Below are 25,471 nucleotides of genomic sequence, written 5' to 3'. Positions count from 1 at the left end.
TCATTATGGTCGCTCCTGGTTTCTTGGCTCAATGTGGTTCTGTTCTACGTCTGCAGCGTTTTCTGGTCCGGGAACCCTGCTAACGCAATCTTTGGATTCTGCATACAAACCACTCTGGTGTGGTACGCTAACTCGAGCAACAAATACAGCACGTTACTCCTCGTACCGTTCTACACAAAATACCCTCAGTGGCGATTCGGGGATCAACGATCGCTACCTGTTCTGCCAACATTTTCGTCCTATAATCGCTCGTTTGCCGAACGAAAGCGCTTCGTATCGAAATTTTAAACCTTTTCTAGGGAGGGGCTTTTATAGTGACTTACTTTAATGAGGAGAACGTCATTGGTTTAATGGAAACAATTATTATTATAACCAATTGTACCAGTGGTTGTTTTACTGTAATTGTTTGTTTAACTGTACTAAAGACACTTTTCCTTCCGTTGTCTGTGACCTTGCACGAACTTGTTTGCATTCAGCAGTTCCGTCCGTAAACTTTACCACGTCTCGGTATTCTTTCGATACCACGAGGTCGCCAATAAATATACTATATTGCAACCATTAACAGCTTTCTGGTTTTTGGCCTACCGAGAGATCCACGTCGATACCTGGCACGTAATCTTCCTGTGGTGGTGATCATAGTCAATCGTGACTCGACACTCATCCACAAAATTAACAAAAGTATATACTCGTTTGAGAATACGTTGTTTAACTGGGCATATGACTGTCAAATACAATAATATAATTGTGCTAGTTAACTTGTTCTTGGTTGTTTGATTACCTTGAATGCTTTACAAACGGATCCTTTCAGTATTCTTTAGCTTGATTGTCTATCTATCTACCTGCTTGTTCATCTATCCACTTATCTACACATCTTTTTATTTATCAATTAACCAGTCTATTTTTTAATTATGTTCCATTATTTTATTGACGTATGACAGTTCCTAGTTCTTACTGAGCCCATTCAACCTATTCCACTACTACGATGATAGAATATTACTGGTCATCAGATCTTTTAAAGATTGATTTGTTATTTTACACAATTTACACTTCAAAAATTTCTATGTTGTTTCTAGTTACAGCTCGCAAATGAACGTCGTGAGAATATCAACTGAAGGATCTTTTGTAGCCCCTTGGTTTGACTTCAATCTGGATATCCTATGCAAATAAATTTTTTACTTAACTCTGTGTATTACCAAGGTGATTGTATGAAGCCAAGTACAAGTTGCTTTGGATGAATTTATTTCAACCATTCATTTATTCAAATAGACATTCAGAATGAAAAGTGAAGAGCGAAGCTGAGAAGGCAAACTAGCCAGTTCGTCTTGATAAAACGTGACTCAATATATATAGCTACACAAAAATAAGTTACAGACATGTGATAGATAGGGTAAGCGATATACATACTCAAATAAAACAGTCAAGGTTAATAAGCGAATAATTAACAAGGTCAAAATGTAACTATAGAAGAATGAATAAAACGGTCTGTCCGGATGCTAGAAAGACCTATATGAACTTGAAATAGTCTTAGATACTACAGGTTTTTGATTTTCTGCAGATACAAAAAAAATTGGTTGATGCTGATTGGAAGGCTTAATATTAATATTACCTCGAAAGTAACTAAAGAAGAAGGCGATAACGTTTGTGACAACAGTTAATTTGGACGTGAGGGCAGACAGAGACAAAGGCTACTACTTGAATGACTATGGACAACGAGATAGCCACCATGAAAACATTTGATTTCATTGTGAGCTGATATCTTTCAACTACAGAGTTCAATATGATTCTTAATTGTTATCCACACGATCACAACATTTTTTTAATAACTGATTGGCTAAACTATTGATTTATCAAGTAATATAGCAGGAATTATTGCTTCTCATCCCACACAAGCGAGAATCAACTGTAATTTTCACATGGCAAAGACTGAGGTTTGAGGTTTGAATGACCTTTGACAAATTCAAACCCTTACGTGGTTTGAAGGTTAGTTGTCTTCTCTGTGTAAACCACTACTAAGGGTTTGGTGAATTTGTGTAAAGCCTAATCGTAAAATAAATTCAAATTCTTCATTGTTCCAAATATTTATGCTTTTGTGTCGCTACTTCATCGTAAACAGCTTTTATCGCTCGCAACAATTAATCTGATAGTCAAATCAACATTGTCGGCATAGGGTTGTAGAGGTTACTGTTTCGTCCCATAATACGATGAAACGGCCGTCTACCGCTTCTGGGTTTTTAATGGTGCTCTATCATTTAATGATTCATTAGTTAAATTGAATTTGGTTGAGTCTTTGGTTTCGGTTTTCGCCCTGCCCGCCACGAGTTTACATTGTGAATTTCATCCTAAATAGGCTTTGATTTTAGCAAAACTTGTGAAGCCTATTACTGCATGAGAAGAATATTACTGAAGTAAAAATCAAATGCTCTGTTTGAATTCGGAAGTCACATGACTTAAGTAGCTTAAAATAGAGTAAGCGGTGGGACGTATAAGCGACGCTGACGTGACCTTGAGTCTACTTACTTTTTAGGATATAGGGAGAGTCAAGATTAGTATAAGGAACTAAGATTTGGAGTCAGAATTTAGGGTTAGGAAGTTATTTCTGGGTTTCCGTCACTATCTGACACCAACTATAGTGCCAGTGTTATTTAATTATATGTATGTGTAGGTTTCGCTTCGGAAACCAAGACAGTGGAATTATAATTTATAAACAAACCAGGCAGGTTAACGATAACAGGTCCTGGATTTCGTCATGGAATTCTTTATCCGCTTGGTTAAATAGTGTTTCGGTATTTTAGCTGATCTCAGTTCGTGATGAAAATCCTAAATCTAGTTCCTAACTCTAACAACCATCTGTAAATCATAATCCTGGTTCTTCACAAAGGTTTATAGTCCTCATTTAGCTCTAGTTTGTAGGTGGATATTCTCAAGGCCACTTTAGTGTCTCAAAGGTCGTCCATAAAGTATAGTCTCACCGACTAAGAATTTATTAGATTGTGAGTTATGAGAAATATACTTCAACCAAATATCGGTTGTATGTTAACCGACTGCAGTATGCAAACTATTAGCTCTGGGACCTAGCAGACTACGTCCTGCGAATCGCTAGAACTTCGGTTTACCACATTTTGATGTATAACTGATACACTTGGAAGCCATCCGGTTGTTTCCGTATACATTTAAAATGGATCACCATGAATTTGGGTTGTATTATGTCAAAAACCTTTCAATTTCTTCATACTATTGCATTAGGCGGCACCGTCGTCCAGATGGGTGATGAAAAATATCATTACCCTCTGATTAAACGAAATGTAGTGTAGTTTTTGTCTGTCAAGCTCCAATGATATCAAAGCTTCTTGACCGAATTAAGGGTTTTTAAAAGAAATGTTTCTTGGTTTTTAAGATGTGTTAAGTGTATGTCTATGTGTATCACCATGGTTCCGAACTATTAGTTACTAGGATTTTGATGAATTTAGCAAAAAACTCACTAGCAATTTTTAACCTTTTTATTATGTTAGTTTGGGTTCCATTTCGAGTAATCAATAACTCATTGTTTTCTGTATTGGAAAATTAAAATTCTTATTGTTCATATAGAGCCTGCGTTATGAATGATATAGGATGTGGATATGGCTCTCCACAAATTCAACGGGCGTATCTAATTCCGCTTGCTGAACAGGTTTGTTTTGGGAAATCCTGATTCATTCTCCTTTAGTTTGTAAAGATTTCTGTCGACTGTTCATCTGTGGATGAGTTTTCAGAATATATAATTCGAGACAAGTCCACAAGTTGTAGTAGATCTAATATGAAGTCATGGCGCAAAGATGCTTGCAAAGGTATATGTTTATGCTTTTTTTATTTTGTTTAGCGTTAAGGCTAGTGAATACTCGTACAATGGTCAATCCTGTTCCAAAAGATTCACCTATCATGGTTGACGAGTCGGAGTTTCCTAAATTAGATATGTCAGTAGATTTAGACAGAAAGCTTCCACGTAAACGTTCCAAGATGAGCTTGGAATCAACAAGTAAACATACGTATAGATTTGACTCATACATTTAGCTGAATCTATCTCTGCTCGATGTGTTTCTTCCACGTTATCGGATATCAGCCATACAGTTCCAGCGGATTTACGAGTAAGTAGTTTGTATTCCTCTACAAATATTTCAGAGGCAAATAAAAGGCTTTCTCGCATGCCACTTACTTTCCGACATCGGATTACCAGTTTGGCCATCCTTGTTGATCAATGGCCCTCCATTTTGTGGCAAAACTACATTGATTGAGGCAGCATGTGGAGTAATCACAAAACGTTTCCTTTTTGAATAATTGAAGACCCTAGGTTTAAAAATCATCACTGTTTCGGTTGGTACAGTACCATCATCTATGCGTCCATGGATGGATATATTCAACCAAGCTAAAGTATATTTAGTCCCTTAATTGAAATCCGATTAGAATTCCTCACCATGTATTTTGCATTTGGATGATATTGAAAGTATGGAGAAACATTCCTCTCCTGTTGGGACGTTCCGTCTTACCTGCCTTCTAAAAAGTCAATTGCTTAAAGGTATCAATATCCTTATATTGATTCATACTCTTTAATTGCCCATAATGACCAACTGACCCTTGAATAGTATGAGTTACATGCATATAAGGTTTCCATTCCGATTAAACCTATCTAGGTGCGCTATTCGTCACATGGTTCATCACGTCCACATTTTTGGGGTTGTAGTTAAGTATGGAGATACCTATTAACAGTGTCTGCAACGTGTTGCGTCCATCACTAGACATCCAAAAATTTGCAAGAAAGATAGGTAAAAGGTTTCTAGAAAAGCTCAGGAGAAAACCCCCTTCTGTTCTCCAGAATAACCTTGGTCACTGCGCCAAGATATATGCTCATTTACCAGCGAAACCAGATGCTAAACCCATTTTTTTCCGAAACGTTCTGCACCGTATTCTGTTCTTGAACTGGTCTATTAGGAACTTAATCGTTTACAGCAAGCTGGTATAATCCAACCAGTCAACTACTGTTCATGGGCAGCAGCGACCGTAGTGCTTAAGAAGGCCGATGAAACTATACACGTATGCCGACTTCCCAACCGGTCGAAACGCTGTATTAGATGTATATCGATATTCGTTACCAGTTCCTGACGACCTGTTTGCTAAGCATAAATGTTGGAACATGTTTTTCTAAAATAGACTCTTCTGATGCCTGTTTGAAAGTAGTAAGTGTTGATTGTAGAGAGCTTCTGACTATCAACACTCATCGCGGACTATTTCAATATACCCTCCTACCATTTGGCATCAAGACCACACCTCCCATCTTTCAGCAAACATTGGATACCATGTAAAAAGGTATAACGAGAACAGCAGCTTATCTAGGTGGTATCATTGTTATGGGTCCAACTGACAGTAAACTTTCAGATCGACTGAATCAAGTTCTTAACCAAGTGGTGGGGTATGGATCCCAACTATGTGAAGAAACACACGTCAAACCCAGCTTGGGAATTGTTGTTGTATCTAATGCTTCTAGTCGTGGAGTTGGCGTAGTGATATCTCACGTGTTTCCGGACAAATCAGATAAGACGATTGCTTATGCTGCTAGACTCACACCGGCCGAGCGGAACTACAGCCAGATTGAAAAGAAAGCCGTTACAATCATATCTGCTGTTAACAGACTCCATAAAATGCTCTGCGGTCGTAAGTTTACTGTACTGACAGATCGGAAACCTTTAATTTCAATTTTTATCTCTAAGAAAGAAATTCCTGTCTATACGACTAGCAGATTACTGCACTGGACAACAATGCTCCTGAGCTATGACCATTGGTTGGAGACTCTAGGTGACATGGCTCAGAACCGATCACAATGGCGTAGGTGTATACACTCTTTATCTTCCCTTAAACCTTGAGATTAAAATTACTTCATAACTTTTTTCCTTCCTATACTATATCCTTATATACAGCCTTTCTTTCATATAATAACACCACTAAATTAACTACTATGAATCCGGTGTTGATCTTGTTGTGCTAACGAGGTATGGCAACTTGGACCGATGCATATATGTGCCTGGTCCTACGTTGTAGCTGACTGAGCTATGACTTCAACATTAAGTATCAGTTGACAAATACCATTGACCAGTTACAACATAAAACCTGTACGTATGTCAATCGGCTTAAGTTGCCATACCCCATTGTCATAGTGAGATGAAGTTTTCAGGCCGAATTCCAGAGTATTGGAGGTATCAACAGTATCGGTGGTAATGGAAAAGATTAGGTATCGAAGATTCAACTCGGAAAGAAAATATAAACTAACGAAATAAAAACAAAAAGATTATGAAGAGTCTAGAATCTCAGGATTCGGAGGAAGACAAAGTATGAATGCACCTGTGCCATTGCAAACGATTTTGAGCCATGTCATTCAAGCTATTGGTTACGATAATCACGCGGGCCCCAACTAGGCAGTCTATACCTATTAACATAACTTAGTCCAATTGTCAGTGACTTCATGGACTGATGCCATGTTCTAGTTTGGTTGCTCCTAACTTTCTTCCGGCTTATTCGTGCACTAGAAAACATCGCACATCGAGTTAGCTGGTGGTTGGGCATACGTAACATGTCCCAACCACCTCAGTTGATGAAGATTTACTACATCATCAGTCGATTTGCCATCCTTACTTAGAACCCTATTCCCAACCCAGGGATTGCTTATTCCGCAGTCCCAAAATACATGAGCAATACTTCGAAGAATCTATGAATATCGCCTATTCTTAATGGCCATGTTCCACGCTCATAAAGTAAAACGGACCAAACTGCTGCGCAGTAAACTTTTCCTTTGGTTGGAAGACGTATATCTGGCATACCCCATAAGTGACGCAAGTTGGTGAAAGCCAATCGAGCTTCATCAGACATCTGACCACCAAGACTGGTGAGAATCTTAAGTGAAGCAGTCGATGAGTTTAACTACTTCACTCCCGATCACTAATTCAGGCACTGACGCAAGTCAACTCTGAAGTAACATTTTACATTTGGAGGGAGACAACTGCATCAAAAACATGCTTGCATTGTTGCTTAAGGTGGTCAGGAGATTGCATTTGCTCAGTGTCTTCAACGAACAGAATCATATCATCTGGGTATTCCAAGTCAATAAATGAATCTTCTGGTAGATCAATCTTTGATAAGTCAGACGATGAAAGTGTTATCTCTAAAAGCATTTCTATGACCAAGTTAAGTAAAAATGGAGAAAGTGAACAACCCTAATGAACACTTGAAATAACCAATCCTGACGACAGTTCGTCATAAGCTCTTACTCGACCATTAGTGTTCGTGTAGAGTCTGTACAGAGTTAATGTACTTTTTTGGTACCCCTTTCAGCGATTACTGCCACAGAACCTCACGATCAACGAAGTCAAATGCTGGTCTAAAGTTAAAGAATACAAATATAATTGGATGTCAAAAAGTATATTCATGTTCCAGAGTATGCTCTCCCTCACTTTAGATTACTTATACCCTTTTCAATCTCGCTAAGAGTTGGGGGACGTACATCATTTTGCCATTTAGGTTGATTGGAGATAGCGGGTGACTGAGGTAGTTTCACTAACAATCGAACTTTTAATACCCGTTTCCTTGATCAGACTGATCAGTTGTTTACTGGTACTAATCATCACTGCCTTTTCCATCTTTTCTACATCCCTAACATACCACTCCTTAGGATTATTAAGTAGCAGCTACTGTCGGGACAAATATCATCGATCAGTCCTATGTCCTCCCTCGGTTCATTGACGTTCAACACCATGTACCAGAGGACACGATCATTGCCTTCATAGATATAGATCCAGAAGTAAAGTGTTTAGTATCAGATACCATTCAAAACACTCCAGTGTCGTCTGATGAAGTCAGGTACGAAACTCTTCGAGACTCAGAGCTACAAGTTAAAGTCCCACCTAAAAGGATGGCCCTCGAAGATCAGCTCCACGAAACTTCAAAGGTGTTACTGGGTCAGACTGTGTCAATCATCGATGACTGCCCTGTATTTGAGAAATGTGTTATGATCCCAAAGAAACCGCAACGAGCAGTGCTTGAACGACTACACGCAGAACACCCTGGAATAAATCTCAGAAGAGCGTAAAATGAAGTTATGTATATTGGCCTCACTAAGACACCCAACTGGAGTCGCTGTATAGTTCATGTAATAGATGCGCATTAGCAACAAAAGCACCGCGGAACGCAAAGCTGCAATCATGGCCAACACCACAGTCTTCGTGGCAGCGTATACACTTAGACTTCGCTGGTCCACTTCATGGACAAACTTACCTTTTTCTAGTTGGTGCATACAGCGAGTGGCAAGAAATTCTTTTCATGGAACAGCCAATTGCAATCTGCATAGTCAGAAAACTAAATCAACCGTTCAGTCGTTTCGGGATTCCTGAGTTAATAGTTGGCGATAATAAGACATGGTTTACGTCTGCTATCTTCGCAGAATTTTGTCAGCGGAACGAAACCAGTTATATCGGAACACCTTCATTCCATTTGTGGTCCGATAGCCAAATTGAACGCTTTGTTGGCACACTTAAAAATACTTCGCAAATATCAAAATGGAAGGGGACCAATAAAGAGATTTTAGCGATGACTTTTACTCCCATTCTACCTTGTTATTCGGAATATAATTACGTTCCTGTTCAACCTTGTTCTGATTTGGGGACTTGTCGAGTAAAGTAGTGAATATAGCTTTTTGACATTTTGAAGCCCGATTGTCAGGTGAACAATGAAATAACACGGTTACTTGGATTATTCATAAACTCATGGCATTACCACTGATCTATAACTCGTGAAGTCTTGTGGTGTGGTATTCTAGAGGCTGGACTGTCAACTGCCTGGTTCAAAACAGGTTTGATGTTGATTTTTGCCATCATATGGTGTTTGTTTCACTCTTTAAAAACCACACTCAACTCTCTCGTTGTCATATTACATTGCTTGTTGCTGTCATTGTTTTCATATATTACAAGATATTATACAGGAATCTGTTTTGCCTTCGATTTAATACATGTGTGACATTTTCTAATGATTTTAGATATGGTCAGCTCAGGCGTTGTACTTATTGGGGAAACTCGATCACTTCTTGCCAGTCTACCCCAAAGTATATTAGATTTGTTTACACAGAAGTTGACATTTGGAATGTTAAGTGAGACTCATCGCTTGAGGTAAGTCTACTAGTTTAAGATTGAACTTTATAGTTGTTTAGTCGACAAAATTATTTAATTCTACAGATATCGTAACCCTTTCAACTGATTGTTTTGTTGCATCTTAAACATCTCTTGTTAAGTAAACTTTGTTCACTATCATCATCCTCAAACTGGTGCTTTGCTAAGTGCTACACGTGATCTAATAGCAGTAACTTCAGGTTTTTTGTTTGTGCATTTTCCCAGATTCCTACAGATGGACTGGGCTCAGCTCTGCACAACCTATTCACAGTTCCTCGTGAAGTTCACTTCTTAAAATTTCATAGATTTGAACTTGTTGAATTAAAGTCGTTGCTTGGGCTTATTTTTCACTTTGTCACTGTTTGATCACCCTGAGAATTATCTATACTGTACCCTTGTTAAATGTCTTTCATCTTACTATGAGCATTTTTTTCTTGCTTGCCGTATTGTACAATAACTTTACTAATTAGTGATATTCACTAGCTTATGTTATGACTTCTTAAGTTTGCTAAGATGAAGTCAGCCACGTTCCGGTAACTTTCATTTGATAGAATACATTTATGGTAGATGTTTAAATCAAAAGCTAACATTACACATTGTATCATTCAACCAATCATTGATGTATCTTCCTTAGTTTGTGAAGAAAGAGTCTTTGTATGGCGTTCTATTATAACTAAGTCCCAGTCCTCTAGGATAGTTTTCCATATGCTCCAGAAACTATTGACGCAATGATACGGCCACATATTCTTGTATCAAAAACAATACTTTAGTCACGAGATGACATCAAGACAAACAACACAGTTGAAACTTCTTAATTAAAAGGCCTAGTAAGCCAATAGTCGTAAAACATTCATCAAAAATGAGTATTGGTACATCATGTAATTTTAAACAAATATTAACTAATTCGGAATACAGTCATGAGTTATATAAATCTTTATATCGTATGTAAATAAGTGCTTCGAATGAATGCTCGTGGTGATATTTGGGAATTATCCAACTGAAATCAATGCTCAAGTAACTGTTAACACAGTTTAATTAGTCAGTGAATATTAATTATGATAACACCCTCATAACGTTTCCTAGGAACTGAAGGATTGGTGTTTTCACGGTTGGAGCTCTTGACTTTCAATCAGTAGGTTATATGGTCTAACTCAGCTCCACTTCGGCTAGTTTAAGAAGTCAGCACTCCCTGAAAGTGTAGTTAAAAATCGGGTGCATAAATCTGCACCCACAAATTTTATGTCTTCAATATAAATTAACTCATAATCATAAATTTCATTCAGTATGGCTTTAAGTGTCGGAATTCCAAACACATTTCAATAAATATTTTAGGATTGAAAGGTAGAAAGAACACCTACGTGTCAAAGGAAATGTGGTACAAATGAGCACTAAAAAATATACTTACTCCTGTTACTACCCCTCTTGGTGGAGTATAGGCCGGCCACCAGCATTCTCCATCCAACTTTGTCCTGGGCAATCCTTTCTAGTTGCTATTCATCTTTTTAGTGTCTGCTTCCAATTCAACTCGGAGGGCAGAGTTTAAATGTTTTAAATTGTTTATTCTGGTCAGTGTATTTTTTAGCAAGCTTTTTCTCTACGGGATGGGGTTGCCGACCTCACGCTCAACGCCCCTCCTTTGTATGGGTTTAGGACCTTCAGTAGCCCCAGAAGAGCCACATGAGGAATTTAAGAAAATAATATACGCCACACAAAATAGTTTGTGGGTTAGGATGTTGCATGGAAGCCGCCACAAAGACGGTTAGCTCCCCTAGGAAGTCTCTTCTTCGAAGGTCTAATTCAAAATATAGTGGAGCAATATCATGAGATGCTATCGTATGGTAGTCGATAACCAGGTATAGATTCACATGCGGTTTGCTCTCTTTGAGTTTCGGAGCCTATGAACATCACTGGTTGAAAATCAGGATTTTCCAACTCTCCGTATCCACCAACCTGGTTCCAGCACCGGTCATTCACTTTTTGTCCTCTCAATTTCGTAAATAACACCCTCATCGTGTGAATGCATTTAGTCGAGTTTATAGATGCATGATCGTATGTAAGCATTCCCAGTAGCAGAGCAAGCTACCCTCACTCTCGGTCCGTACCAAGACAATTAGAGGTCAGTGTCAACTGACAGTGTTTTCTCATCATCGTTTTGGTTTCAATCCATTCATAATATGCTGTCTACTTTTGATTCTGTCGTATTAGACTATTGCAGCAGTACTTGTCAGATGATACTGACTTTATTTCACCGAAACCAGTAACCTCTAATTCCCGTCAACTACAACTCAGTGAAAACTTAACATGTCTTGAATTAGCACGTCGAACACCTGGTTATGAAGTCGGAGATTTAATTCGTCTGGTAGCTCAGTTAAAAATGGCTTGTTTAACAAGTAAACTTAATGATGTTAACGATGATGATGCTGATGACAACTTGAATAATCTTGATACTAACAATATGGAGGGTGTTAAGAATGGTCAAAAGGTGCATGTTGACTTCTCCATTGAGTCGCGTGTTGCTGATAACTCTTTTTCGGTATGTTTTCTTATGTATGTCATTTGATTTAATTTGGTTGTTTCTATGAAAAGCTGTAATTAATAAGTAGCTCTTAGGTTTTTGTAGCTGTGGTTTTCTGTAATTAGTCAACAACAATCCTCGGTTTAGTGCGTATTCATAATATTCACTATTATTCTTATACAATTCTTGGTAAATTTACAGTTCGTCTTAAGGGTAAACTCATACTGCATTAGGAGATAATGTATTAAATCTTCGGGTCACTTCTAACTCATGTTCATAAAATATAGTTTGCTAGATACATAATATAACATTTATCAATAAAGTATTTAGTATCATTAATCCACTGTGATACTTTGTCGCAAGTATCTGAATGTCATTATTTTTCTCCTACATTGACCAAAAGCGTCATAACTCTATGCTCGAACTTATTACTGATAGACTTTCTACAATTTACTCAGAGCCAGTGATCTATAATCAATATAAAATGGGATTAGTCACGTATCGTTTCACCATGCAGACACACTGAAATTCTGATTCCTGTTCGTAATTCAGCTACATTGAACTAGGTTTCTTAGTGCACCTTATAGTGTGATCTGCGCTACTTATGTGGACAGACGTAAGTAGTATGTGGCAGGAATTGGAGGTGAAATGATCACTAGCAGAAGCTTGGAACAAAGAGAAAAGAAAATAGAGAGACCGCAATAACAGCATCATAGGAAGAATGATGGAGTTTGTAAAAGACAACTCAAAAACGATATGCAAGTAATGTATTTAGTGTATGATTTTGCATAAAACAATAAATTGGTTCCACCCCCCCCCCAAGTCTTCATTCACTACAACTACTGAGTACGATAAGAGTAGCATCCATAGAATACTTAAGCAATCAGTTCTTTTTACTTGTGCTTGCTTTTAATTCATAGACTATTATTGTGTTCGTTTTCTGTGGTAATTGGGATTCAAAGAGGATATTATTTGGCTATAACAAAAAGTTTGAGTAGTTTGTACGTCTTTTGTCCTAAGCATTTGTAACACGGTTATGTTTAGAAGCTAGTCATTTATTAACACAAACACTATTCTATTTTCATCCAAATTTTCAGGTTCGTTAGACTCGTGATACTCTATTTGCTAATAGTGTATCCTGTTTTTAAGAAATAATTCTCGCGGCAAAAAGTTGAAAATTCGAATTTTTCAGACAAGCTATATTTTCTTTAGAACTTCGATTCGTTTGCCTTCTTTTTAGGTGCCAGTCCAATATCCTTTAATTGTAACACGAGAAATCGTTGACAAAGCGTTGGTTGTTGTCGTTCCAGCAGTTAAAAATACTGCTGAATTTGTAACTATTCCAGATGTGACTTGGGCTGATGTCGGTGGTCTCGAAACAACTAGACAACAGTTATACAATCGCTTTATGGTGAGAAAATTCATGTTATCTCTATGTCTTTAAAAGTTTTAATCTTATATCATATTGGTTGTTTGAAAAATTCTGGTAAATAACACAGAATGGTCGCATGTGTAGAATATAAATAAATGAAGTAGGAAATAAGTTAAGTCGATCGAAAAGGTTTTATTTGCTTATTTCATGAAGAGCTTTATTTTCAATGCAAATTGGGTCAGTTATAAGCCTTGGATATTAAACTGCCAGTTTTTGTGCTTGGCAGACGTTGGCTAAGCTAATGTCTTGTCGGTAATAATTCCAATTTGTTATACATATAAACTGCAATATATTGTACCCAGATAGTCATAAAGTTTTCGCGTCATTTAAACAACTCTAGTTCATAACTGAAAAATGTATAAAAGTTAACTATATCCCTCTTATATATCACTACCTAATTTGTGAATATGTAATTAGTATCTGTTATGTATGTATATAGCTTCTAATCGATGATTGGGAACGTGCTCAGGTTTTGCATCGACGTTCTGGAGGTGTACTACTTGAGGGTCCACCTGGATGCGGGAAAACGCTCGTAGCTAAAGCCCTATCCAATCAAGCTGGTCTCAATTTCCTATCGGTCAAAGGTCCAGAAGTCCTTAATAAATTCCAAGGCGAAAGCGAACGTCGTATTCGAGAAATCTTTGAACGAGCACGTGCTTGTCAACCATGTCTGATTTTCTTCGATGAAATAGATGCAATCTGTCCAAGACGCGATAGTGATGAATCTACAGGTAACCGAATATTCATTTTCTGGCAGACGTTTTTGATTATATCAGTACATGTTTCCCCAATCTTTCCAAGTAAATTCGAGTTATTAGATTTTACCCGAAGTTTTATCAAATAAACAGGAAGTATTTTTTTCTTCACATATGAATCTTGAGCTTGACGTTGTGTAATTTTGTCACTTAAACATTCTAGTTTTAAATCAACCATTGTCCGACATCAGGAACACCTAGATTGTTCACTATCATATTAGTTTTAGTAAAACAATAATATGACAATGAACAAATAAATATTTACTCATTTTATGCACTTCTTACTACTACTGACTTGGAAACATAAAGTTGATAGAGTGACATTCGGATCACTTAAATACTTAAGTCACTGAGCTACAGCATGCTAGTTGAAAGACTAATGATAGTGTTCTTCAATCTCATCTATTCCCTAAAACGTCCCGTCAATTTCACTGCAAATCAACATCTTATAGTAAACACAAACTATGTCATTCTGGATGAGCTGTTAACACATACGAACAATTACTTGTATCGGCTTCGGTTATGCTTCAATTTCATCGTTCATGTATATGCGACTGAATTATTGAAAACTATATTTTTTCAAAATTTCTACTTAGCTTTTAGCATAAATCAGGAGTCTTGGAGGTTTATTTTTTGCTTGTTCATAAGTTTGTTGGCTTTGTATGTCTAGGATTAAACATAAATGAAAGTAATTTTATTATCTTAATGATAAACACTTTCAGCGTATCTAGAGACTTTCTTATTAACCGATACATTTCGATCAGGACTAGCAACCTGCGCGTACATTGAGTAACAAAAACACATAATATACGTCGTAAACTTAAGCGAAAAAATCAAATACACTCAGGAGATAACAAAATAGTTATTCAATCTACATAACAGTTTGAGAATTGATTATTATTACTATCAATATGGTTTGATGACCTATAAAAATGTGAAATGAAAAGTAAATCAAATAAATGATTCAACTATCCTTTATCTACTGTTCATTTGTTCTTTATTTGCTCAAAACTTCGATGTGATAGTGAAGCTGATTCTTCATATTTTTATCAAGATCAAAGTACTTGACATAAGTAAGAAAGTATAAAGTTCTGACAAATTACTTTCAAATATGGATAGGGGTTAGCAACGGAATCTAGGACGCGCGTGTCGTCCTGTTTGGGACTCGTCAGGTAGATGCACCTGGATCTCAAAGTTGATGTCCACTCCGGGACTCGAACCCAGTACCGTTCGCTTCAAACGCCATCGCGTTATTCACTTAGCTACTGAGCCCTGATAGCCACCTGCTTGTGCACTGGGGTGAAGTTTAAATTCACTTGGTGTTGTTTGTTTGAATCTTCCCATTGATGCTTAGGACTGCAACTGGTCAGTCTCTTATTGGCTTATCACTTGAAATTAATGTCCATCCAAAGCTTATGATCAAAACCAGATGGTTGTTTAAATTAGTAAAAGTCAAATAAACAATTGGTGTTCACTAGTTTCAACACAAAAGGTCGTCGTTATGTGCCTAGTCTAATGTTTATTGATACTTTCTCTTCGGTCTTCTAAGACATTATCTAGTTAAACTTAATGTAATAGCTGAAAAATATAGGGTGATATGTTTACTTATTTGTAGTAGTTATAAGAGTTGTTCGTCTCTACATATTAATAATCAATTAGAAACAACGAAATTTCCTACCATGTTATCAAGTACATATAAAGATTTTGTGATGGAACATGAAACTGTGTCATTGATCTGTAATGTATAAACTGATTAGATTTCAAAAGTTAATTTTCTCAATAGATTTCAATGCAATTTTTGAAATTATGATTTCATCTTTATTGTTTATCCTGATATTCTGTTTCCACTTAGGCAGTCGAGTTAGTTTGGTTAATCAACTTCTAGTTGAATTGGATGGTATTGACAAACATAGGTCAGGTCGCGTTTTTGTTGTTGGTGCTACTAATCGCAAAGATATGATTGATCCTGCAATACTTCGTCCTGGACGTCTAGGCTTACATTTGATGATTAACCCACCGTCTAATGTGAAAGAACGTCTCTCTGTTTTATCAGCTTGTACTCGGTCTGCAACCACTCCTCGTATTGAGAATGGTATGCTGTCACTTGAACTAATTGCAAATGATTCACGCACTGAGAGAATGAGGTATTTCAATTTCATGCAACTAATCTAATTTTTACGACGTATTCTCCAATTTTATTCGTTTTAAAGTAATCTTACGTAGTCTATTCTAGTGAATAGGTATGTTGTGTTTATAAGTTCAGAATGTTTATCATTGACAATTTTTCAATTTGAGAGCTCACATAAACAGGGGTTACGATCAATACAGTTTACACCGAATTTCCAAGTATCTAAACATTTCCGATGTATTCCTAATAAGTCTAAACGGATTATCATTTCCATTTACTAAAAAACTGTTTGTCATTATATTTGGTCATTTATAATAGGTAAGTTCACACTGTTACTTTAGTTACGTCAATAAGACTAAAAATCAGTTACGCAACAAACATTCACACTAATGTATTACCCCAAGGTCCTATCATTTGACTTGCATGATCCATACAACATAACGGAGAAAAATCTTTGGTTTTCTTAGCATCTTGAGCAACAATGCAAGATTATTTTTGATAATTTACTCATTTGGTAATTACAGAAGTCGTGCTTCAGATTTATTTTACCACAGCGATTACTGCTACTTTAGAAAACAATACACTCGATAGTCAACCACTTCATTCATATTATTTTTAATCAACCACAGTTAGAACAGCATATCAGTAGCGACGAAACGAGCGGACTAACGTACAACTAACATTTCCTATATCTATTCGGATCCAGTATTAGGTTTGCAACATAACCATCAGTCCAACATTTTTCAATACTGTATAAGGGGAAATAATGAATTACAATATATCCTTGCAAGCTTTCTTTTCTGAGATAAAAATATATCCTCTTTTCCTTCATACAACACATTTCGTCTTTCTTGAAATTTCAGCGGCGCTGATCTAGAGAATTTATTGGAACTAGCCAAGCAGAAGGCTCAAATTGCAAGGCAAGATTTTGTTTCACAAGCCAATTTACTTGATGCATTATCTGAGTTACATAAATAAACAATATATCTTATTGTAAATATACTTTTTGAACAAACAGCTCAACTTATATTGGAATATCTATTCCGTTGCGAGACATTTAGTACTTTTGCAATTTGTCGTATATATATATATATATATATATATAGAGAGAGAGAGAGAGAGAGAGAACACACAAGGTAGCTACTTCTGTAGTCTGTGTATTTCTCTGCATCATATAACCCATTGCCTAAACCAATTCCGTTCATTCATACTGTCTTTGGTCGTTCTGTCAATTAAGTACTAACCATGTTTAAGTTATCTACTATCCAATTATATTACTTGTCAAACTTATAACAACAAAAGATCAAAATGAAACAGATGTATCTAAAAAGAATATTAGTTAACCCTTTCATTTTTTAAATAGATACGAAAGAACCAGACGTAAACTCTACGGATGTGCTTACTTACGCCTGTTACCCCTTGTCGAGGAGCATAGGCCACTCACCAGCATTCTCCATCCAACTCTGTCCTGAGCCTTCCTTTCCAGTTGATATTCATCCTTTTCATATCTGCTTCTATTTCCCAGCGTAATGTGTTCTTTGGCCTTCCGGATTCCAAGTTAGGGATTGCCTTGTAATGCACATTGCTGATTTCCTTAATGTATGTCCGATCCACTTCCAATGTCTTTTCCTAATTTCCTCTTCAGCTGGAAGCCGGTTTGTCCTCTCCCATAAAACGCTGTTCCTGATAGTATCCGGCCAATGGATGTTGAGTATTTTGCGTAGACAACTGTTTATAAATACTTGTACCTTCTTGACGATGGATGTAGTAGTTCTCCACGTTTCAGTTTCGTACAGTAGGACTGTCTTGACGTTCGTATTGAAGATTCTGACTTTGAAATTAGTTGATAGTTGTTTGGAGTTCCATATGTTCCTCAATAGTAGAAATGCTGCCCTTGCTTTGCCAATCTTCACCTTTACATCTGCATCCCATCCTCCTTGTTTATCAACGATGCTTCCCAAGTAAGTGAATGTCTCCACCTCTTCCAGAATTTTGTCATCAAGTGTGATTGGGTTGGTGTTCTCCGTGTTGTATTTGAGAATCTTGCTTTTTCCTTTGTGTATGTTGAGACCTATTGATGCAGATGCTGCTGCTATATTTGTTGTCGTCGTCTGTATTTGTTCGTGTGTATGGGAGAAGAGGGCTAGGTCATCTGCGAAGTCCAAATCATCTAAAAGATTCTGAGATGTCCATTGTATTCCGTGTTTCCCCTCAGAAGTCGAAGTCTTCATAATCCAGTCAATCACCAGAAGGAAGAGGGAGAGTAGACAGCCTTGTCTGACTCCGGTCCCTACTGGAAATGCATTTGTCAGCTGTCCTCCATGCACGACTTTGCACTGTGGTCCATCATATGAGTTTTGAATAATGTTGACAATGTTTTCAGGAACTCCAGTGTCGAAGATGTATAAGACAAATATTCACTCTATTAATCATCAGTAAAAACAGTGTGATTTGCAATACTGAACATACGAAATTTATTCGCCGTCTTGTCTATCTCTCAACTAATAGTGCATTACAGAATAAATTTAACCGTGAAATATTTTTTTACTTCATTTCCATCATTATTTAAGACCTATGTTCATCATAACCAACAACCTACATTACCTCATTTCTCCTTGAAAAGGACTTTAATCTTATGGTACAAAGGCGTACAACAAAGCGGATCGGGTCAAATAAAAAGATCAACTTCACGAGCTAGTACTATTCTTTCTGGGCTATGCAAAACTGTTTAATGATTATGTACAACTTACTGAGTGGTTCGCATCGTGTATAAATTAATTCTACCCGTACCCCACGATTACACTTCATGAAACACCCGAAAACATCAATTATTCAGACGATATCTCACGTCACATCATTACTGGTCTATTCTGTCTAGAACGCTCCCCTACCTTATGTGATACAGCCACTTTATCAGATAGTGTCAGTGAGTGCTGTAGTAATCAGGAGCGCAATCACTTACTATCCTATTTCATCTTGAATAGCATAAACAGTACTTTCACAATGTCTCGAAGTACACGCAAATTTGAATTCCTCAATTTACTCCTGAGAAGTAGCTAATTCACATTTTCTTAAATTGATTTCTTGCACTCAAATAAAAGTTTTGTGGATAAGATCTTAGGTCAATAAAATGCTTGTCCGTACCTCATCGGAATAGCTCCACAAATGTTAAATTTCAGAGTGACATCAGCACTAGTATGTGGTAGTATTTTGTATTCTTCGCTCATAAATGAGTGAACGAATCCCGCAATCTGAAGTTTAGTCGGTACGGGGGATTTTAATCTGTTGTTGGAAATATACTTGCATTAGTGAAAATTGAGAAAATCATTGATGCACAAAACATTTAATCCAATCGGCTTGAATTAGCATCTCTCGGGGAATATTTGTTTCTAGTTTGCAGAGAAAGTAATTAATTTATCAACCTGTTAAGTAGCTGTTTTTATGATCTACTTAAGATTGGTAATTATCAACATTAAGATGGTGGAGCAGATTTGCAGGTCCACCAAAATCATGACCATACCCACACTACCTGTAAACAGAATTGCGAAGAGCGCTGAACCTTCCTAATCAAATATCTAGATTAGCATTATTTAGACCAATATTGATATTCATTATTTAAATTATGAAAATGAGATAAAAATCTCTTAAAAATGATTTTCTTACAAGATATTTGTCTCATTTCGAACTGGTCTTCCGAACATTTAAAGATCAGTGAATAACTACTTCACTCACAATCACAGCATTCAATTTAACCTCGGAAGTCTATTTATTGTAACGAAACTGATCGCATCAGACAATTTTTGAAATTCAATGTCGGGCTTTCAAATGATATGATTTATTGACTACGAGATAATTGATAGTGTGTGAATAATCTAGAGTGATCAACTCTATGTCTCGCGTCTTTCGTACGTTAACGCCTCAAGTGGACAGTGATAACTAATTTTAGAACCAAAGTTACATAAAAGATTTTAAAGCAATTTACAAAAAGAGGATTGTGAAGAAATAACCTGTGAAAATCACAAATCTATTTACAGATTATAATATACACATCAATCAAATTATTTTGAAATGTTAATCATGGGAAATTATGTGAAGACGCGAAGTTTATGCTAATCCGTTAAAAATAAATGATACTAGAAATTTATGATAAATGATGAGCATCCCGTCAGACATTTTTTAAGAGCTGAATATTAAGATAAGAATTGGACAACAATAAAGAATGAACGACAATAAGCAAGGGTGGGAATGGCATGATTAATGCGTGCACAGGGACAAAGTTTCGTTTAGTGATATCAGTACAACGAAAGAAATGAAGCGTACCCCTGTTCATCATTATAATTTTTCAGAAGTGTATAACGCAGTTGGTGGGATTAGAATTAAACTGTACAACAAATGGTGGATTGCAAAAATTGTGTCCTAAGTGAAGACAACAGTTTCCGATACAATAATGTTGACATTTTGCAATGAATAGTAGTGTTATACTGATACAGTTATACGATCAAGAGATCCAAGCAGTTGTTTAAGCGCGACTAGCTATTGCCGAGTGTGGTTGTTCTGTTTTTCCTCAGTATTCAAAGTATTTACGTGCATTTCGTCGCGGAGGACGCTGAAGGGTTGTGATAAGTATTAAGTTAAAACAACAACTCACTGAACACAATGGTGGATGGTTGCTCAATTGCGTGAATCGGTTGAAGTTAGATATTAACACAGTTGAATGCTAGCTTAGTGTTCTGGAGGTTAAGCGCTAGCGCATGAGACTGATAGGTCCTGGGTTCGAATCTCGCGAGGCGGGACTGTGGAGGCGCACTGCTGAGCCCCACAATAGAACGAGACGGTCATCCAGTGCTTCCAGGTTTTCCATGGTGTTCTAGCTTTAGTTGACTCATGAATTCAACTATGTCTGCGATTGTTCACAAAATTTGTAATTATAACAAAATTAGGGACGGTTAAAAAAATTAGAAGTGATCCATAATCTTTTATTATACGTTGTGAAGTTTAAATCGACGAAACAGATTGCTAAATTTAATAATGTCCGTAAAGAGCACAAAGACGCTAAAATCTAAATGCTTCAGACTAATATAGACGGAATTAATCAACAGAATTACATGAAGTAAATGGTCGGTGACATTCCTCATGGGTTTTACATTTGGTGCCTAGATTACAACTTATGCATAAAATGTAGAATGTGATTGTTAAAATCCAGATACAGTTAGTAGATAACCTTTGACTGAGAGGTGGATAAGGTACGAAACTTGATTTCACCAGTTACTGTAAATTCAATGGTTCTGATAAGTATTCAGATAAAGAATATTGTTCACAAACTCCAAGCTTATTTCACTGAACCCATGAAAGTGAAGAGTAGGATGTTTCTTCCTTTACAAAAAATAAATTAATGGCTTGTATTGGAAAATTTCTAAGCATGAGACTTGATAACAACAATGTCGGTTGTGATCGTACTTGCGATTGGATGCATTTCGTCCATCACGTCACTATTGTTCGATTTATATTACAGGTTAGCCATCCAACCCCGAAAAATTGCATAAACTTAGTAGACTATAGTGTGAAGCTATGACTAACCAATGATTTGAAGTGTTTGGCTGCGAATCAAAGGATTGGATTGTGCAAATTGCAACCCCTCAAATAAACTCATATAGTACAAAGAAAACTACCTAATATATATTACGATCCATTAATAACGAATAAGAATAGTAATAAACGATGAAGCTAAGAAATATTGTGAAATTCATAAACTTACCGATAGGTAAATCAGAGCACACTACCATAATGTATGTATTAGATGTAAAAACGTCAATAAATGCAGCAAAATAATGATTACGTAATTCGATCTTCGTGAAATTCGCTCCAATTTTACTACACGAGAGTTTGAATTGTTTCACAACGTCGCTTACCTTTCGAAATATAAATTATGAAGTTACAATGAGCATTAAATACTGATCACTTACCTATGTACATCAGAATGTGGAACTCTAGAGTGGCAAGCGATCTCTAAAGATGTGACAACATAGGGTAAATTAAAAAGCCTAAGCATCTTAGAGTGAAAGGAACTTAGCGATGTTTAGTAATCGGGATCATAAAAACGTGCGGTTGGTTTGACAGTCAAATACCTGACAATCACCTTTTATGTGGAAAGGAATGATACTACGCAGATTTCCAAGTGTACGTAGATGAGACGGATTCGAAAAATGTAACGATATCGGTTACCGAAAATGGCTCTTCTGATATACGATTACGTAGTTTCAGACACATCCTTAATTAGTGAAGTTGTGTCAATGAGATAAGTTAATTTTTCTGTCTTAAAACGTCATAAATTCAACTATTTAAGAATAAAGGTTTATATATATATATATATAACAATTTACAGGTCGGGATATTCATCAGGATTAAGCTTGATGCCAATTAGTCATGTTCCACGTGGTTAACTCTACCAGTGATCTGAAAAATAAACAAATAACTTTTCACGCGGAAAAGTGCAACGGAAAAACCTAAGATATATCAAAGATATTGGGATCGACTAAAAGAAGCTCATACAAAGGATAGCTAGAATCACTTTTCAAGCACTTTTTATTTATTTATTTATTTAAACACATAAATATTGGTACAAAAAGCACCAGATAGATATGCGCCTCACAAATCCCATTTGATTTGTGTGAGGGCCGTGATACTGCCCAGGTGCCCAGACTGAAGCAGGTGGTTTTCTTAAGAGGCCACACCCCGAGCCTTTTACCTGAAGGTCCAGTCCACAAGGCAGTGGAGCATCGTGAGGAGATGCAGTCCTATGGTAGCCGGTGACCAACAATAGGTTCATACGCCATTCGTTCCATCAGGATCCTGGAGCCCATGTGCACCATTGGTTTGGAATCAGGGTTTTCCAACTCCCCTAGGTGGACCATCCATGTCCACCAACCCGGTTAAAGCGCCGGACATTCGCTTTTCGTCCTCTCACTTTCGTAAACAACACCCCCGCCACGAGAAGGCAGTGAGTAGGACTTCCCTGTCAGAGGCTATATATTCGCGTGGCCATGTGAGAGCATTTCGAGAGAGAGAGCGGACTCTCCCCACTCTCGGCCGTACCAGGGGATTTGGGGGCAAAAATCCGTGCTCCAGGAGAGGCACGGAAATGGGATACTAAGAATAGAAAATAAAAACACTTTAATGGGAGGAATATACAGTAATCTATTGTGACGCTATTATCGTTAGAATTCTAAAGACAAAAGTCAAAAAACAGGGTTGAAGAATGAATGTATAAAATAATGTGGCACTGAAGGTTCGGAGGTATACATGCAACACTGTGGTATGAATTGAACCATATTATATCAAATCTATAACGACAGAGTATAACTGCTATACTAGTTTTATTTACGAAACCTGTATCTTTGTACATGCCCCAAGATGAACACAGAGATATATTACTGTTAGATCACTAAATATTCAACAAACTACTGTGTTAACCACATTAACAAACCAACATAGACGTTATGACACCTGTAAGCCCTGTCACGAATACCCTATTCAGACGACTGAGCACTTTTACGTAATACCATAACCCTAATACTATTACTGATTTCTCAACAAGAGTGTAGTTATTAGGGTCTTTTCATTTTAATCCAGTTTCAGAATCAACACATTTTGACCAATTTGAATAAAATAGTCGAGTTGTGTCTCTGGCCTTCACAAAGGAACTAATGGTCAAATGCTATATATGCAAAACTATACACGACTAGTAAGCAAAACCAACACACCCGCTGCCCACGTACAGTACAAACTAAACATCGATGTAGACGAGCACTTCTTCCTATTTTAAGTGTACGAAACATCCTAGGCATAACAAGATAGTCCATAAACCTGTTTAGAAGATTTCGAAATTAAGTAAGTAACGTAGGCTTTTTTTTTCCTTGCTGAGTTTTTTATGCTGTCCCCATGTAGTGCTACAACTTAGAATGATACATATTTGTGCAAGGTCCAAAGTTGGTTTATTCTGGTTGCCAACCATTGATATCCTCTCACCGTAATTAATGTTTATTGAGAAAAAGAGTGTCTTTCTATGGTTCTTAAATCATCATACATAGGTATATTACAGCTGTAGTTCGTTTTAGGTCACTAACGAACGCCTTTCCAGTTACGTAATATGTTTCCGTTTAAAACTGTTCTCAACAGACTGGTAAGAAGCTAAAACTAACTTGATTTCTAAAACCTTAAACTAACAGCTTATAACGTATTGTTGACCGTTCCGTTTGACCAGCGGAGTTATGAAATGTTTAGGAAACACGAAGTAGGATGACGTGACCATTTGTAAGAGCAAATGAGACGGTAACGGTTGACATTGACGACAGTCATCACTCGATAAACCTACAGCTCTTACTGGATGCAAGTTCATGAAACCGATTAGCCTTTCGGTTTACTATTTTTATCCCATAAACAGCCCAAGACTCTACAGATATGGATCGACTAAAGTTGCTGCATCATCTGTAAAAAAATGGATGATTAACAAGAGGGAAGGTATAACGATACCCGTAGTGTAGAGTAAAAGACCAGAAGAATAAAAACGAATGGGAAGATCAAATGCTATGGAGTTGGGAGAAATAAATAACGTGTCTACAACACAGGAAGGCATGAGTGATAATCCTAGTGGGAAAAAACGTTAAGAATATAAATCGGTGTGAGGATAAAATCTGAAGACGTAAGCTGAAAAATACCAAACTAGAAAAAAATTAGAAGTCCATTCTTGTCAATACGACTTACATGGATTTATTTCGGCAAAAATCTCCAACTGTAGATTGTGAACATCTTATACACTACAGGTAAGCAATTCGAAATTTCTAATAAGCCTAGTTCAAAGTCAGTAAGATCTTCAATATCCTAGTCTGATCGCTCCTAATGATTTTTCATGATACTCAGTAGTCCGGTATGTATAGCACAAGTCTAATTTATTCCGGTTGACAAATTTTATGAACCCAGCTGATTAAGCAATTTGAAGTAATGAACACAAGTCAATTAGACTACCACTCTGAATCGAAAGACGGCACAAAACAGTTCAGCCTGGCAAATATATATGGAGGGGGTATGAGACAAGACAAGGCATACATCTATTTAAGTCAGGTTATATGTAATTAAATTTAAAAAGGAATATATATTCAATGAATTATTGCAACAATCGGAATGTTGCACAAACACGTTGAAAGGACCTAAGACAGGAGTATATAATCGCAACTCAACAAGCAGTAATATAGCCGTAGAAATGAACATACCTCATCTCTTTTATCTTCATTTATCATATCTGTTTTATGAATGAGACAAGATTGTTGCACCAGAAGAATTTAGATTTACAGCATCCAGACAAGAACGATAATACACAAAGACTTTGGATACTTCCCAGTTTTCAATGTCAAAAACATATATCAAAACCTCAGCATTTCTGAATATTGTTTCCTTTTGGTTGGCAAA

At 36.8% G+C, this 25,471-nt stretch overlaps 2 protein-coding genes across 2 annotated transcripts; one reads left to right on the top strand and one right to left on the bottom strand.

Moving 5' to 3' along the window:
• The first annotated feature begins 1,954 nt into the window (after positions 1–1,954).
• On the top strand, positions 1,955–17,021 carry Smp_160870 (putative aaa family ATPase). The gene is made up of 14 exons (XM_018799661.1): positions 1,955–1,980; positions 3,586–3,667; positions 3,704–3,824; positions 3,857–4,012; positions 4,048–4,121; positions 4,156–4,281; positions 4,318–4,404; positions 4,438–4,549; positions 9,050–9,179; positions 11,385–11,712; positions 12,935–13,105; positions 13,566–13,857; positions 15,734–16,025; positions 16,873–17,021. The coding sequence occupies exons 2-14, from the start codon at positions 3,596–3,598 to the stop codon at positions 16,985–16,987; spliced, it is 2,076 nt and encodes a 691-aa protein (XP_018651428.1). The 5' UTR covers positions 1,955–1,980; positions 3,586–3,595; the 3' UTR covers positions 16,988–17,021.
• A 4,657-nt stretch (positions 17,022–21,678) lies between these two features.
• On the bottom strand, positions 21,679–25,302 carry Smp_202170 (uncharacterized protein; the record flags this gene model as incomplete). The annotated part of the gene is made up of 2 exons (XM_018799660.1): positions 21,679–21,918; positions 25,276–25,302. The coding sequence occupies 2 exons, from the start codon at positions 25,300–25,302 to the stop codon at positions 21,679–21,681; spliced, it is 267 nt and encodes an 88-aa protein (XP_018651427.1).
• Positions 25,303–25,471: the final 169 nt, after the last annotated feature.

This window comes from Schistosoma mansoni, chromosome 3, assembly GCF_000237925.1.
Source record: "Schistosoma mansoni strain Puerto Rico chromosome 3, complete genome".
Taxonomy (NCBI): Eukaryota; Metazoa; Platyhelminthes; class Trematoda; order Strigeidida; family Schistosomatidae; genus Schistosoma; species Schistosoma mansoni.
Note: the sequence above shows the minus strand (reverse complement) of the source record. Positions and strands in the feature narration are given on the sequence as shown.

Coding starts and splice junctions, on each gene's coding strand:
- Smp_160870 (XM_018799661.1), top strand. CDS start 3,596: ATGAATGATATAGGATGTGGATATGGCTCTCCACAAATTCAACGGGCG. Junction 9,180..11,384: donor AGTGAGACTCATCGCTTGAG/GTAAGTCTACTA, acceptor CTGTCGTATTAG/ACTATTGCAGCAGTACTTGT. Junction 11,713..12,934: donor TTGCTGATAACTCTTTTTCG/GTATGTTTTCTT, acceptor CCTTCTTTTTAG/GTGCCAGTCCAATATCCTTT.